The sequence below is a fragment of the Daldinia vernicosa genome, assembly GCF_022497035.1.
Source record: "Daldinia vernicosa strain CBS 139.73 unplaced genomic scaffold F5Y00scaffold_24, whole genome shotgun sequence".
In the NCBI taxonomy this organism is placed as follows: Eukaryota; Fungi; Ascomycota; class Sordariomycetes; order Xylariales; family Hypoxylaceae; genus Daldinia; species Daldinia vernicosa.
Genome location: NW_025953940.1, coordinates 142,860 through 158,999, shown reverse-complemented (window position 1 = coordinate 158,999; position 16,140 = coordinate 142,860). Strand labels below are relative to the sequence as shown.

Here is a 16,140-nt window from a genome sequence, read left to right as displayed (position 1 = left end):
ATCTTCAAGCTCACGCTAAGGACATTAGCACTTTAGGTAGTACTTTGGTACATAGGTACCTAAGCTGCCAAGTGCACTATTTCTCCCCTACCAATGCAGACAAAAGAACCAAAATAGCAGCGCAGTCCTTCACAACAAGGCGAGTTCTCCAGTCTGAATTCAGACAAGGATTATGGTCCCTGGTGCAATCGGCTCAATGGTCTAGTCGTATGATTCTCGCTTCGGGCCACCGAAGTCCCTACGCTTCCAAGCGCAGATGCGAGAGGTCCCGGGTTCAATTCCCGGTTGAGCCCATTTTTTTACTTTTATTCTATCCTATCTTTTTTCGATTTATCTCTCGGGGAGGCGATGTTTTTTTTTAATACGAATGGATATAATTATAATAGCAGCCCAACAAGACTATGCAAATTAACCTTCGCAGCTTTTATGCATAATTATGCCATCCGGTATTTTAAGACGAAAGTATGTAAATTAGGTAATTTTTAACAGATTGGCCGTTCCCGACTAACCTCCAATGAAGTTATTTACACCCGTCGGAAATACATCTTTCAGCCAATTCGAATGCTTACTAGTTTAGTTATTAGTAAGTAATCACATATACTGATCAGATTGACTACAGCATAAATCCTTACCATATTATCATAACTATAATAATAGCAATAATCAGTTCGTCATTAAATTCTACGAGAGGACCTTGGGTAATAAATATCGAGAGTGGTACGCAAGTCTCTTCGATTGTAGAGAATTCTCTAGTATGCTGCTAATATCAACGCAAACTACTGCAAATTCAATGCAGGTCCAGCAGCACCATCCTGCGCATCGTGCCTGCCAACCGTAGTGGCCACTGCAAATTGCCCCCAGTCAACGCCGCGTAGTTGCAAATCCGGTATTCCCTCTGCCTCATGCCAGCTGAAACGTAATTCCTCCTGTCGAATAGAATCAAATCAAACCCGAGTAGGGACTGCTACCGATACCAAGCCTCTTGGAATGACTGAAGTGAAATAAACGCCTAGATATCACTGATGAAGAAATCCGTCCCTAAGATCACGCCTAAGCCTCGCCATCGGCTAGTTCGTCGTCAATGTCGTCCTCGAACTCCTCCTTCTTGGGTGCGACCTTGGAGGCCTTCTTGCCGCGGGGCTTCTTGGTGGGAGTGCCTTCACCAGCCTCGCCGTTGGCCTTGCGCTTCTTGGGGGTACCCCTGCCTCTAGTAGAAGGAGTGGCTGGGAAGGGAGAGTTCTCGCCTTCACCGCTGGTATGAGCCATGAGCTTCTTCTGGATGGGTCTCCAGATGTGGCGAGCAGAGTCAGCGCTGGCGTAGTTGCCGATCTTGGCGAGCTTCCTAGCATCCACCTACGCGCGTTATTTGATTAGTGTGCTAGCTCTCAGTAGGTATCAAGGGTTAATATCACGTGGTATAGTGTAGCTTAGTCCAGTCTTAAGGACGGGCGTTATATTTAGTTAAGATGTACAGGAAGACAGGAAGACACATATTTCAAGGGATCCACGATGACATCACTGGGGGTGGAAGAAGATAGTGAAATAGTGTGCGATAGGTACTAATGAGGTGGAGGGTCTTCCTTACCTGAGGCACGCCGTCCTTGACATCACTGATGCACATGAATGCCATGGCCATGACCTCGATCTCGCGCTGGCTCAGCTGGAGCTTTTCGCCGGAGTCATTTGCGGCAGACTTGGTAGGAGTAGACATGATGTTGATATCCGAGATCCGAAAAGAGGGTGGTAGTTATATGTTTCGTGATAGTGCCGGGGAGACTTGTTGCGCTGATGGGCATGTGTACCTAATGTATGTAGGTATGTATGGAAGTATGGATGTAAGAAATGAAAAGAGTGAGCAGATCTCTTGGGCAGAATAAGAAATGGGAAATTATTAAAATAGGAAACCCTGAAGAGGTGTGCAGCTGCTTCTGGCAAGAAGGGCCGTGAATTTCTGTGAATAGATACTTCCTGGGGAAGCAGGCGCATACATGCATAGAAACGCGCAGTCACGTGGCAGGCCGTTTCTATCTTAATTGACAGCAAGGTGGAACCCACGCACGAGATGGGAAGGAACTAGGAAACACCCTGCTATTTGGAAGTTACCTATGCTATTCCTATACCATTGTAAGTTACAATTGGTAAGTTGCAAATGAGAATCCAATTGCTTAAGTAGGTAGGTACACGTAAGCAGCATCGTTTGCTCCTGCTAATTTAAACCTTCAACAAACAATCGGGGGGTTTCAATCTCTAAATATTCATCGGAGATCCGAGCTCGGACACTTATAAATCTGAGGCCATGTATATAAAGTGAGGCATTTGGTAAGCTAGACTTGAAGGGTTGTGGTTTGTATGAGAAGTTATTAGGTCTGAAATATAGGTCCTACCAGTCAACTACTCATAAATATCAGCACAACTTTATACCCAGTATTTGGTATATCAATTACTTAGGATGAGGTATACATGATTACGCCCATAGTTGCTTGCGAGGATAGTTGAGGCTTGAATCAGGATCGATAATTGCATTACTAGGAGTCCTTCTACCTAGCCCGACTATCTGAAGCGTAATTAGAGGAATTGGGGCTCCTAAGTAGGTCCTTGGAGTTGATTGACTATAAACTCCGTTCTAAGACAAGATCAAAACTGGAGTGGTATGTTATCATATCATAATTCTATATAACCTAATCCAATTATCACTTAACATATACATCCTTAGGCATATCCGCAAGAGACTCTTATTAGATATCATGACACTGCTACTTTCTAGTAGCTTAGTATTTGCAGTCGCTCTGGTGGCTCGTTTTCTTTATCAAGAGCTGACACATCGACCGAGAATAAGACGGTTTAAGGCCCAGAGGCTTGTAAGTTTCCCGTGGTTACTATATCTACTACGTCGTATTTTGCTTTACGGCTCGACTATTCGCGAGTTCTAGAAGCTCAAGGCGATTACTCGTTGACTTAAGGTAGCCTATCGCACCACACTCCCTGCTATTTGGACATCTCAGCCTCTTGAACGACTTCCACCGGCAACACCCTTTAGATGTCAACATTTACGTCTTTCATACTTGGATCCGTGAGAACTTTAGAAATAATTTCCCGGACTAAGAAGAGCTCCCACCCGTGGTTTATCTAGATATATGGCCGTTCTCGGGAATATTTACACTGGTATACGACGCCGCAGCAGGAGACCAATTTACTCAGATTCGTAGCCTACCCAAGATTTCCTTCTTGACCAAGTACCTGATACCCTTACACAGAACCTGGATATACTGTCCACGGAGGGGCAAAACTGGAAGACCTGGCGCACAAGGTTGAACCCTTGCTTCAGCCAGCGAAATATCACCGCCTTACTTCCTGACCTCGTTGACGAAGTCCTGGTTTTTGTGGACAGATTAAAGGATGTATGTGGCAGTAATGGGATGCACGAACCCTACAAAATGTACTTAGGTACGCAACGCACATGCAAAGATTCAACAAACAAACCTCATATATCGTAACAACGAAAGCACAGGTAATCTATTCCGCCATCTATCACATTTAGCTCAGTCGTTTATCTCTCAAATTTATCTCGGGACAATGTTTGGGCCATTTAGCAAATTCGCAACTGCCATATGACTGACCATTTTGCCATTTTGACCAACTTTTTTTTTTCTTTTTCTTTTATCAACTTTTTTTTTTCAAACCATTCTTTTTTTCGGCTCTATTTATTAATGTTTCTCGATGTTGCCTCTTCGCTTACCTAACTTAAGCCTCATCTCTGTTTACTTTAGCTTCGTCACAGCTTCCATAAATACCTATCTAAACGCAATACCCGGTACCATCAATCTCACTTGATCAACGCCCGTACCTGCACGTATGGTAATAAATAAATAAATGCAAAGCAACATGACCTATCATGTAGGTTAGCTACCTACATGTACCTACCTCCGACCCAATCACCCCAACCTCGGACCCCCCACCCGGCATTTCGACCCGTCCTGTACGATAAACCCCCACCTCCCGGAGCCGCATCAAGACCTATACCTCTTATCTACAGCGATAGGCGTCCCGACTAGCCTACATAATATCCTTGCACAAGTTCGTCGGGTCCTTGCATGAGCTTTTTTTTCTTTTTCTATCATGTCTCGCAAACCACCAGCATCTATCTAACCTTGAATATATAAACCTAGACGCAGCGCCGGGAATTCTTACTTTGGAAGTATTTATAGGTTTAGATTACGGGTCTACGAATCGGTGAGTTCCTATCATGCCACCGGTGCCCCCCAAGCCAACCCCTGCGAACGACGCAACAAGGTTTAAGAACGGGGTCCGATAGTTGGGGACGCGCGTACAATCATCCTTTTCTATTATATATTATTCTCTTCACAACGTACGGTTTTCCCCCTTAAAAAAGAAAAAAAAGGGCTGCTGGAAACACAAATTTCTTGCAATGCTAGTTTATTTATTTAATCCGCGGCGTAACCGAGATGACCATGACCTATCCTATCTCCTAGGTAGGTAGTCGAGTCGGTCATCTATATACAAGAGGAACGCATGCATGCAAAGATTCCACGATATTTCTACGCCTCGCCACCCTCTCATGAGACCTTCCGTATATATAAAACTCCCAAATGCAGCGCATCATCAATTCCATTTCCATTCACGACTACCAGCCTCCCTCAAACGTCTCATAGTACGGTACGGAATAGGCCGGTTTCGTTTCGTATGCAAGAACCCAGGAACGCCACGCAAAATGTCATGGAACATCAGGTGAGGAAATATTACCACCGCTAGCTTTTCTCATAACTTCTTTTCCGATTCCTCGTCCAAGCTTCTGTTATCGTCCCATACCACCCTCGGCTTTGAAGTCCGGGCACATCGGATCCCACGGCTTCTTCTGATTTTTCGCGGTACAGACCGCCTCGTTTGCGAATGCCCGCCATCGATCTAAAAGGTCACTCTTGTTGATGCCGTCTTTTTGGGTGAAGAAGCTGAAGTGGCCTACCACGGAGCGGGTGTCGATGACGAACGGCCGTCCAATGCGCCTAGGAATATCTGCAGTGATATCTTGCTCATCGTCGTCGGCAATGGGTAGCTGATCCCTGATATCGGAACCCCATACGGCACAGAAGTTCAAGTTGTATCGGTTGTATCCGGTATCATATGTCTGCTCACCACCAGGACCGTCCCCGTTAGGAAGGACTACCGCGGAAGCATTGGGCCCCAAAGCACCCTCTGGATATCGGATATTTCGGCCGAAGAAATAGCGTTGCATCTTATTCTGCTCAAGATTATACAGGAGAGAATATTGCTGCTGCGCGCCGATAGCCCACGACTTCCACGCCAAACCGAATGCGATTGGGTCGGAACCGCGGTTCTGGTCGTATTTGCCCATAGGTGTCTTCAGTAGGTCATAGTGGTCGTCGGATATAAGGAGCCAAGGGTGGCCGCGGTACGACGGTTCCATGTCCATGATATTATATTCGTCCACCAGTTGGTCCTGAGGGTACTTCTTCTTTTCCGAAGTGCGCCACGTCTCCGCAGCGTGAAACGAAGGTTTGCTGCTCGGATCCGGAAGGAATGGGTGAATCGCACCGTAGTGGTATTGTTCCATTCCCGTGACGGGACTGTTAACCAAATTCGACGAGATGGCATACGGGTGAGGTAGGGCAATGCGGGTATGGACGAGTTGGGGGATGGCGTCGGGGTGGATATAAACCTGAATAGTTAGGTCAGTCAGCGACTTGTCCCAGTCTCCGGAAGTCTCTCCTGCTAAATTTAGAAGTTTACTCACAATATCGTCGTCTATTTTAACGTAAATAGTTTTGTCCTCGACGGCATAAGTCCACATGCACTTGTACTTTGCGCCTTCACATTTTCCCTTGCCAACAATCTTATAACCAGGGGTCTTCTTGACAAGATCTTCTATCCAGGCAACGTCGTCTTCATCCTTAGTGTGGGCCATAAACCACACCTCGTCAAAGTAGCCACCATTCGATGCCAGATTTTGCTGGAGGTAACAATCCAAGAGGTCCACATATCTCTTTCGGCCGTAAAAGACCATACCGATGACCTTGATACCCGCGGGTTTCTTCCATCCACCCTTAGGAGCAATGCTATCTATCTTGATCTTGTCGGTTCGGCTGGCTCCCTTGGATTCGTACTGGCCATCTTCGCCTACGGGCCATGTAGTGCAATACTTGTCCTTGGTCTTAAGCTTTGGTGGTTTATATGCAGAGGTTGGACTCTTGGTGGGTTCTGCGGCTTTCGTGGAGGATACGATACTAGATACGATACTGCTCGTTGGCGTTCCGGGAGACACGTCGACGTCTGTCTGGTGCTGGGTAGGTATTGTCGGGGAATAGGGGTTGAAGATGAACAGCGTGATGAGTAAGGAGACGACAATGGCAAAGATGTAGTATTTAGGGCTGAATTTGCGGCAAGGCGCCCAGACAGATAACGTGAAAGACTGGATACGGCGCCATAAAGGATTCTGTTCTATCCGAAGTCTGCGGCGTGATGACTGATTTTGGTGGCTGTTTTCGGGTTCGTCGTAATCGAATTCTTCGCTCGACGGTGACTGACTCTCCTTGGAAAGTAGCTGAGCTTGTGATTCAACATCCTCTTCTCGTTGCTTCATTTTTGATTTTGCGACTCGTGCGAAACGCGTCCGAGAATACCGAGATGTTCGTATTGCCAAGATAAAATGTCGATAGGATATATGCACCTCGATCCTATAAGTCTACACCCTTATGTAGATATGGTAGGATACTTAACGCCGACACATATAGGCGTCGTTTCTATCAAACTATCAAAGTCAAGTCCACAACGACGACTGCGGCGACAATGATGTTAACGAAGGGGTCATATTATGGAAGAAGTCAATGGCGACATCTGAGCGGAAGAGAAAATAAAAATAAAAATGATAGACTAGGGTGTGAAGGAAAGGAGAGGGGCGAGAGAAAAGGCGAGAGAAAAGATGGCGACAATTCAGGCAGTTAATAATTATTTTCCGCTATTAGAATGGCTGAATGGGTAGGACTTCTTTGGTGTAATCTGTAATCTACACGGTACCTAAGCTGCTAAGGTAAGAGATATTCCTTAGCATGGGATTTCGCATGGGCAGAACGCAGAACGGGCAGAATGGAGAATGGGCAAAAGGTTGAGGAGGCTTAGGCAGTTCTGGCAGTTCTGGCAGTTTACGGGATACTACTTTGCTAAATGTACTTTGCTATGTAAATGTTTGCTTAGCTGCTTCCAAGTAAATTTAAGTTAGGGGATTAGTGTTAGTGTTAGTGTTTAGTCTCCATCAAGTCCCACCTCATCATTACCTTACATATTACATGGGTCCTGAATATCCTGAATATACATGGATACGTGCCTACTACCTTGTAAATGTATATCTTGAAACCCTATTTTACATAGTATTTTATTTTATTATCTAATGTTATGTAATCTGAAAATCCCATTCTATTTTCTCCATCCAACTTATGCCGATCTCTACGTTGGACACACGGCACATACAATTCCACTGATACCAGATCCACGGACGTTACTACAATTGCGTACGCAGTGATACAATGATACAATGTACAGCATCCTCGTCCTCATCCTCATCTTTATATCTATCTCTCCTTCACTCACCTCAATCGATATGATCGTGGTTCAGACCACCACATCCAAACCACATCCTAAAGAATCACCGGCTTAAACGAAGTTCGATTTTTTGTCAGCAGTTCGTATAGCTATAGCCTATCATCTGTCTGCAAAAATCCCCATAACCATTAATAAATCACATTGGACGGAGCAAACACGATACTACATAGCACCTCGACACGCGCATATCTGCCAGGGGTAAGTTACACTAAGGTCTGACGACCATCCGTATTTGTCGATTCATCATTCAGCTGCACGACGCTTGGTAGTATTTAGAGCAAATATCCGGGTTTGCTCGGATACTACCCAACTACCCATCAGGAACGACCCTGATACGCGAGCTACTATGTACATACTAATTTATTCCAACTTCAAGCTAGAATTATAGTAATTCAATTACTAGAATAACTAATTCACCCTCTGACAAAACCACCATCAATATGCTATTTTAATTCGAGTTTCTAGACCGCGCCGTTTACAACTTTATGTCCTGCCACTGTGATCGGCTCTGATCAGCAATTAAAAGGAGTGGACGGTGTTGATCTCGGAATTGTACCCTCCTCTACCACTTCCAACAACATCGGTGCCTGGAGCGGTGATGGGGGGCTATGTTAGCTTCGACCGCATCGACGGGCCCTTTTGACCGCAATTCCGCAAGCATTGAACACGTGCTGCCGTATAAGTTATCTCGTCAGCTTTGCAAATAAAAGCTTCTATGCCGCACATGGGCAGTCCTGCCGAAATGGACTCATAAGCGTCTGACGCCAGACCAGGTGCCGGTCTAGAACATCAAAATTAAGGATTACATCTGCCAAGCCCACTGAAGAACGCCGAGAAAAATAAGAAAACAAAAGATAATAGTTCCCGATAGGTTGGTCATGTCTTAAAAAGCCAGCCTTATGCTTACCGTATTCGACGGAATTTAGGTACTCAATTAAATGCGAAGGATCTGTCGGAGCAAATAAACGTCTGAACACTTAAGACCTTGGCTGGGATAACTCTACAAGTCGGCTTTTGAAGAAATAAAGGTTCTAAAGCCGACGTACGCTATCCTACCTAGGTACATAGGTATCGACAACAGATCTACATACCTAGCACAAACCGCCATACCATCCTTAGCTGTGGAAATTCAAACTCAGCTCGTGCGAGCATTATTCGACGTAGGAGTACTAGCGACCCGCCTAATTTTCTAATAATGGTTCGCACTCGGGAAGGTTTTATAGCCTATGCAAATGCCGACAGGTTGCTTTTGCTATATATAACTTGAATCATACAGGTCCAGTTATAACCAAAATTCTCCTGGGAAAGTCGTCCTGATTCAGGCCTATAGGATCCTGAATAATAGACGTTAACTATACTAAATCAATAGGCTATGTATCTTGTCGGACCTCCTGTAATAAGGCTAGCAGTCCGCCAAGTTCTGCCCTAACGCACCTAGAGCGGGAGTATACCTATACATACTGTGGTATGTATGTATCGCCCTATGCACTGACCATTATAATCCCTATGCGTTTTCGCTATGACGGTACAAAGCACGTTCCACAGCTCATCCCGGCTCGCCATGATGCTGAGACCGCCATCCTAGCACGACACCAGGGACACCTGCGTTGGGGGCCGATCTCGACTCGCACGTACATATGAGATTTCCACTTTTCCGGCTTTGAACTTGCAGAAAGGAATGACAACGTGACTTGGCAAATCCTGAATCCCAAATTCCATCCCGCATCCTCGGACGGTTCCACGACGTCATGTCGATTTCATAAGAGCGCCGACGATCTCGAGTAGTTTCATCATACATATGAGGATTTAAGGTGATTACTGATGACGATACAGGATTTGATTGGTTTTTTTTTTGTTTTTGTTTTTTTTTTTGTTTTTTTTTTGTTTTTTTTGTTTTTTTTTATACTTGACAACTTGACAACTAACCCCATCTGAGGTCAAACAACTCTTGTAATACTAAGTATCACAGGTAGTCGGCTTTTACTAGCTGCTTAATATAGGTAGTAGGTATTGCCGGTTGGTCATTCAAAGTCAGAGCCGGCTAGTTAGTCAACGTCACCAGCAAAAAAGCTTACGAGTAAGAACACAGATTGTGGTTACGGAGGGGCTTTTGCGTCTTGCTTTGTTTGACACAATGCTGAGCCATGATTATTACAGGATGACAAAGCTGCTTGTCATTTGATATAACACCAGGCTGTGGTGTAGATGACCTTCTAGTTGGTCGTATCCCGAAGTAACACGGCAGTGAACCAACCAGTCAGGAGACTGTTAAGCATGGCTCGCATCGAGGGTCTGTCTCGTTGGTTTCATGGTTTTATATTTCCAAGACATCTGTGTTTCTGTGCTTCTAAAAATTGTTAGTTGAGTTACGTCGGATGAGGCCTCCGGGTTGCTTCTGCAAGATTGGGTTGGACGTAATTATTCGTCAAAAGGCTTGCTATTACGGTCCGATGGGGAAGCACACTAGAATTGTTCTTGAAGGGATTCCCTTCGTTACTGTAGGACAAGTTTAGCAGGTTTGAAGTAGTTTTCACCCGCTCCTATTGGCTCGATATTGGAAACAAGCCGTTTTGAGAAAGATGAAAGGAGGATGGGGTGTTTGACAAGCAGTCCAGTCTAGATCGTCCGTCTGCGTCAGTCATACTGCTAACATAGGAGGTGCCTACCTAAGGTATGGATTACGTCGCCTGTGATGGTGCAAGTAAAGACGTATGTAGTAACTACCTCCAACTTGTACATTTCTTATCAGCCACTATCGATAACCTCTTATCCATCCGCGCACGTTTTTCCGCCCGAGAAAAAAGTGCAGGTGGGACCTAAACTAACTTTGGCTCCAGCAAAATTATTATTATTCGAGGTTTCCGAAGCTTCAAATCCCAACCCTTTCGACAAATTCCCCCAATTCGCGAAACGCGAATCGTCAAATTAAACCCCGAAAATACACAACCCGTAGAGGCCAATTGACCTCGTAACACACCTCACCATGTCGAGAGGAGCGCCGCGCGGACGGGGCGGCTTCGGAGGAGGTTTTGGCGGAGGTCGTGGAGGAGGTGGTCGAGGCGGTACGTGTTGAATTTTTTTTTCTTTTATTTCTTGCAGCTTTATTCAATTCCCAGGCTACGAGGGCCTCAAGACATGCGCAAAGCTAACCCGAAATAAACAGGCCGCGGCGGCTTCGGACAGCGAGACTTCGGCCCGCCGGACCAGATCCTAGAGATGGGCAGCTTCCTGCACGCGTGCGAGGGGGAAATGGTATGCGAGAGCATCAACCCCAAGGTGCCGCACTTCAACGCGCAGATCTTCCTCGAGAACAAGACCGCCGTCGGCAAGGTCGACGAGGTCCTCGGCCCCATCAACCAGGTCTACTTCACCATCAAGCCCACCGAGGGCATCCAGGCTACCTCCTTCAAGCCCGGCGACAAGTTCTTCATCGGCTCCGAGAAGCTCCTCCCCCTGGAGAAGTTCCTGCCTAAGCCTAAGCCCCCGCCTGGCGCGCCCAAGGTCAAGAAACCTAGTCGAGGCGGTGGTCGTGGTGGCTTTGGTGGCGGACGCGGTGGCCCGATAAGAGGAGGTGGACGGGGTGGTTTTGGTGGCGGGAGAGGAGGCCCGTCGAGAGGTGGTCGCGGCGGTAGCGGCTTCGGTGGCGGTCGGGGGGGTGCTGGCCGTGGAGGTAGCGGCGGATTCAGCCGAGGCGGCGGCGGTGGCGGCGGGTTTGGCGGTGGTGGTAGGGGACGAGGCGGTTTCAGCCGAGGAGGTCGATTCTAAAAGCCGGGAGCGAGATAGATATACCCCCCTCTCCGATTTTGTTTCTCCTGGCGGACCCGTGGTAGTAAGTAGTGGGCCCGCTCATCCAAATGTTCTCACGTGGTACGGGAATGGCGTTATGAGGAAGTTCTGATTCATTTTAAATATGTCTTTTTTTTCTTCCGCAGTTGTTTGCATATAGGTACCTACCCCAAGGTAAACAAATAAACACAAGAAACAAACGAACAAACGAACGAAAAGCTCTGGTTGCTTCTTAATCTCACGATGACTACCTACATATAATATCGAACTTGGACTATTTCAAGTACCTACATACCCACCTACTTAACCTTCCCGAGATACCAAGCAAGGCGTAGTTCTCTATTTGAAATAGTTAACGACTAATTAATGAGAGCTTAAGTAACCTTAGGTACCTAAGTTAGTGAGTAACGAAGAAACAGCCATAGATATAGATAGATAGATAGATATGTGTTGTAGCCCTATGAGAAACTGAACATATAAGCTGGGTTAAACCTTGATACCCCAAATTTATCTGTTTAGAATCATATATATATGCTTTCGTGGGGGTCGGTAATATATGAATGAGGTGATAGAAACCTAGGTACACAACAATTTAGCTGAACATTGGCTTTCTAAATTAAACAAGAGGCTCGCTCGATGTAGTAATATTTCCAGCAATGAAGCCAGTAGGAGATCTTTTCAATCCAACATCCTCCTAAACATACCTAGGTACCTAAGGTATCTACTCAAGCCACGAGACGTATCGCGTAACTTAACGTCTTTCTCTCAGACATTTCTCAACTTTACGCCCACAACGACGATATAGTCACTGGTCACGCAAACACTCAAATAATACAACACCGCACACTCGAAATCGTACAGGAAAAAAAAAATCATATTTCTTATTGCGTTTGCGTATACCCATACCCATACCCATACCCTATCCATACTTATATCAATATTCAATATTCATATCCCACTCCTGACCCAACCCACCCGCACAACACAGCTTCAAGTCCCATTGCATGCTTTGCGCAACTCGTACGAGCAGGGTATCTATCTGCCCGCTACCCCAAGTATCCCATCGCAAGGAAAAACAAACCAAAACAAGGATTCGACCCGCCGCCGCCCCGTCCCCTTTTTTGCAACCTCGGCAAGCTCTGGTATACAAAAAAACGAGAGAAACCAACGCCGCGCGGAAAAGAAAAAGAAGGATAAATGAAAAAGGTCTACTTCCAGCGTCCCGTCGTCTATAGAGACAGTTCGACTGTCCCCTTTCTATCGAGAATAAACCAAAAGCAGCGCTCGCTCGCCTTATCCAAACGATCCAGGAGGGAACACGAGGCTGTGTAACGCAGAATCCTCAATCCACTACCGCAACAGGATATCCGTTCTGTCCGAGGCGCTAATCAAGTCCTTCCAGGCATCTAATAAGCACCCGGTATGCTCCCCGGTGTGCCTCGCGGGTACTCACCAGGGACGTGAGGGTTACTACTCGTCCTATCACCGTACGGCCTCGGCTGTCCATTCTGCCCCGAAAATGGCATACCTGTAGCCGGATTTGGCAGCGGCTTCACGAACCCATTCCCTGCGCCGATGATCTGCGGCTGCTCCTTGCTTGATATACTATACGCCGCCCCCGCGCTCGGCGTATATTTCTGTTGTACGTCGGTAGCCATCTCGTATGCGCCGGGGTTCCCCGAGTCTTGGCTGGTGGTAGTCTCTAGGGTCTGCGACGTGCTGTTAGACGCTGGACCGGGGATGATGACGGGCCGGCTTGGCAGTCCCCTCTGCTGCTGCTGTTCTTGCTGGATAGGTTCTCCGTTATAAGGATTTACACCATCTGCTCGCGCCTCATGGTCAATAACTACTGCTTGGCTGTGTGCTTGGTCCAATCTCACGCTTGGAGTGTTCCCGTAGGACTGGCCAACTGGAACTATCTGCGATGCCCGGTTCGTAGGATAAGGCTCGCCCATGCCGCTACCCGGTAATGCGCCCGCGGCTGCGATTACCTCTCGATCTTGGTTGACGCTCCCGTTGGCGCCGCTAAGTGCGTATTCGTTCCCTACAAGCCCTGAGCCGACACTGCTGGGAGAGCGCGGTACTTGTAAGCCCCTCTGTGCGTTGACTTGTATGTCGGATGGAAACCGACCTCCTGGCTCAGGCCTGTTTTGCATAGAGTCCTGTCGAGAACCTGGGCTCGCAACGGCGGGATCGACCGAGAACGGCTCGTCATCCTCATCGTCTACTATGCCATCCGAACTCGTAGTGCGCTGCGACGTCCGCGAATACGCGCGAGAGTGGCCCCGGACAAAGTTGCTAAGCTCCTCGGGAGACTTCTCGGTAAGAGCTTTGATATCTTCATACCAAGCCATCATAGTATCGTGGCTTTCGGCACGGAAGACCCAGGTATGACCGCGGTGCATAGCCCCAGTCTGTCGCCCCTTGAGGATGAACTTGTTGGAAGAGCCACCTTCTGCGGAGTGAGATCCCAGCTTCTGCTCGGGAAGATACAGGGACATGACAGGTGCTTGAGTCTTGTCTGCAGATTTGAATTCGTGCAGATGAGTGGGCGATAATACGTACCTACACTTCATGTTAGCCTACTCGCAGTTTATGATTTCAAAAAGGAACACCTCACCATCCGGCCGTATAACTCTTCAGGTACTTGCTCTTGCGCTCGAGTAGACCTGCACGGATCTCCTGACAAGCAAAATGATCTCGACCCGGGTAATGGATATGCTCGGCGGATCTCAGGGGCACGTCGGGATCGACGAACTGCGAGTTGCTCTGAATGAAGGTGATCCACTCGTGGTCCTTAGGCATCGTAATGGGGCCGGCGCGGAGTTCGTCGATGGCGTTGTACGCCGCGTCCGCTTCTCGCTTGATAATACCTACGTACGCGTTGTACGATTTTTGAATCTCGCCGACGACGATCGATTCAAGTTCTCTACCTGACGACTCGAGGTTCAAGTATGCCTGTCCTTCTGTGAGATTTTGATCTTACCCAGTTATGTGTATTGGGAATTGTTTTACCTTGTGCAAATAGTTCTCTTCGTCGAGCTGCCTTTCAAGCTGGCGATCCACCGCAAGTCGCAAGAGATATGGATCTTGCTTTCCAGTAGTCGTAGAGGAATCTAACTCGCTCTGTCCTAGGACTTCTTGTAATGCGTTGACAGCTCTTCTGGTACTGTCCATTTCCTTCTCGACCGAGTTCTTAAAGTCGCTCGATAGGCCCCTTATCTCTTTTATCTTCTGATTAAGATCGCTTCTCAAGCCGGTTAGTGCTAGGATGACATCTTGTTCGATTTCTTTGGCTTTGTTGGCCTCTATAATCATGTTTCTGTGATGGTCTCTCAAGATCTGGAGCGCATCATCTAGCCCACCGGACGAGAGGAAGCCGGGCGGCGTTGACGTATTGTTAAGTACATTAGCAAGCTTAAGAAGCGACTTGGATCGATGTTCGTAGTGCGATTGTATTTCCCTAAAATATGCAATGAGATCCTTGAGAATCTTCCTCCAAGCTACACATTAACGTTAGTGGCAACGAAACATATGCGAGACGGACATGTCGTAGAAGACGTCGCAACCTACACTGAAATCTCTCGGCCAGTATTTCTGTCGGGCTGCCCGAAGTCGGCACAGGGCAATAGAATGCGCTATGGACCTCGTCTGTATCGTGCGAACTTTGCAAAGCGAGGCTCCTCACGCTGCCGGCCTTCATGCTCCTGCGACTGCTGCTGCGCTTGAGACTACCACTCCTACGAAGAGAGTTCTTCTTCCTCAGGGTATTCCCCCTCGATAGGGATATAGCGTGAGTGCTTGCGCCATCGCCGGTATTAAGGATTTCGGGTCGCGAGGATATCGAGTTGGAGCGTTGCATGGTGGAATGCTGGTAATTATTCTGCTGGGATGTTGGACCGTCGACGACTGAATCCCCTCTCATACTCGAATCCCACTCCTCGGTAAACTTAGTCTGGCGATTCGCAGTTTGGTAGTTATCGTTCTGGGGCGGTGTAATATGAGAATTGGCTAGAGTGTTGGACAGAGTTTGGTCATCTACTTGAGGTCTTTGTGGTTGGTGATACGGAAAGTAGCCACCGGAATTGGGCCTCGAGTAACCGGCTGCGTTACCGTTGGGAGGGAATGCTACGGGATCTATGGTGGGGGCGGGCTGGTTCATCATATTGGGGTCGATGGTGGGCGGAGCGAGAGGTAGTAACGGCTTGGCAGACATGAAAGCGTTGACGTAACTCTAGATATAAGTGCCGGTTAGAGGATACAGCTGAGAAGGCTTAATAAGACTAATGAATAGATGGCGGCAACCCCGTAGGCTTAAACAGTCTCAATCAGTCTTACAAAGTTTCACTAGCGTACCTTGCCTAGAACTTTGGTATCTTTTAGAACGCGCGCCTAAGTAGCACAGACTGATCACAGACTGATAACGTAGGTTCGTGGGTAGTAGCGAGGTGCATAGAGTTTGAGGTGGCTGCAAAGAATAGATAGTAACGAATGGCGTGTTTGACTTTTGTTGTTAAATCAATGCTTTTTCAGTCCTAAATAACATCCAGAAAGTTAGCTTAAAGAAATCATGTACACGTAGTAAGTTACTTCGTTGTTACTTCGTTGGGCATTGTTCTATGCTGCAACAGTCGGGAATATCTGAATGTTTAAGCCGAAGTATCAAAAGTGACTAAGGTCTAGTCGATAAGCTCAAAGGACCGTCACAAATTGGGTCGGGGT

General features: G+C 47.1%; 4 protein-coding genes and 1 non-coding gene across 5 annotated transcripts; 2 read left to right on the top strand and 3 right to left on the bottom strand.

Moving 5' to 3' along the window:
• Positions 1 to 190: 190 nt before the first annotated feature.
• Positions 191 to 293, top strand: F5Y00DRAFT_t93. The gene has a single exon. It is a non-coding gene; the product is annotated as a tRNA-Pro (tRNA).
• A 104-nt stretch (positions 294 to 397) lies between these two features.
• Positions 398 to 2,104, bottom strand: F5Y00DRAFT_237481 (uncharacterized protein). The gene is made up of 5 exons (XM_048007820.1): positions 1,588 to 2,104; positions 797 to 1,355; positions 644 to 717; positions 521 to 583; positions 398 to 462 (listed from the first exon to the last, which is right to left on the bottom strand). The coding sequence occupies exons 1-2, from the start codon at positions 1,709 to 1,711 to the stop codon at positions 1,051 to 1,053; spliced, it is 429 nt and encodes a 142-aa protein (XP_047864650.1). The 5' UTR covers positions 1,712 to 2,104; the 3' UTR covers positions 398 to 462; positions 521 to 583; positions 644 to 717; positions 797 to 1,050.
• A 2,313-nt stretch (positions 2,105 to 4,417) lies between these two features.
• F5Y00DRAFT_237477 (uncharacterized protein) lies at positions 4,418 to 7,189 on the bottom strand. The gene is made up of 2 exons (XM_048007819.1): positions 5,771 to 7,189; positions 4,418 to 5,695 (listed from the first exon to the last, which is right to left on the bottom strand). The coding sequence occupies exons 1-2, from the start codon at positions 6,614 to 6,616 to the stop codon at positions 4,814 to 4,816; spliced, it is 1,728 nt and encodes a 575-aa protein (XP_047864649.1). The 5' UTR covers positions 6,617 to 7,189; the 3' UTR covers positions 4,418 to 4,813.
• A 3,426-nt stretch (positions 7,190 to 10,615) lies between these two features.
• F5Y00DRAFT_262190 (Gar1-domain-containing protein) lies at positions 10,616 to 11,397 on the top strand (the record flags this gene model as incomplete). The annotated part of the gene is made up of 2 exons (XM_048011340.1): positions 10,616 to 10,694; positions 10,796 to 11,397. The coding sequence occupies 2 exons, from the start codon at positions 10,616 to 10,618 to the stop codon at positions 11,395 to 11,397; spliced, it is 681 nt and encodes a 226-aa protein (XP_047864648.1).
• Positions 11,398 to 12,290: 893 nt separating this feature from the next.
• Positions 12,291 to 15,953, bottom strand: F5Y00DRAFT_237471 (uncharacterized protein). Its single transcript, XM_048007818.1, has 5 exons — positions 15,775 to 15,953; positions 14,992 to 15,652; positions 14,434 to 14,921; positions 14,039 to 14,376; positions 12,291 to 13,983 (listed from the first exon to the last, which is right to left on the bottom strand). The coding sequence occupies exons 2-5, from the start codon at positions 15,632 to 15,634 to the stop codon at positions 12,825 to 12,827; spliced, it is 2,628 nt and encodes an 875-aa protein (XP_047864647.1). The 5' UTR covers positions 15,635 to 15,652; positions 15,775 to 15,953; the 3' UTR covers positions 12,291 to 12,824.
• Between the last annotated feature and the right edge of the window lie 187 nt (positions 15,954 to 16,140).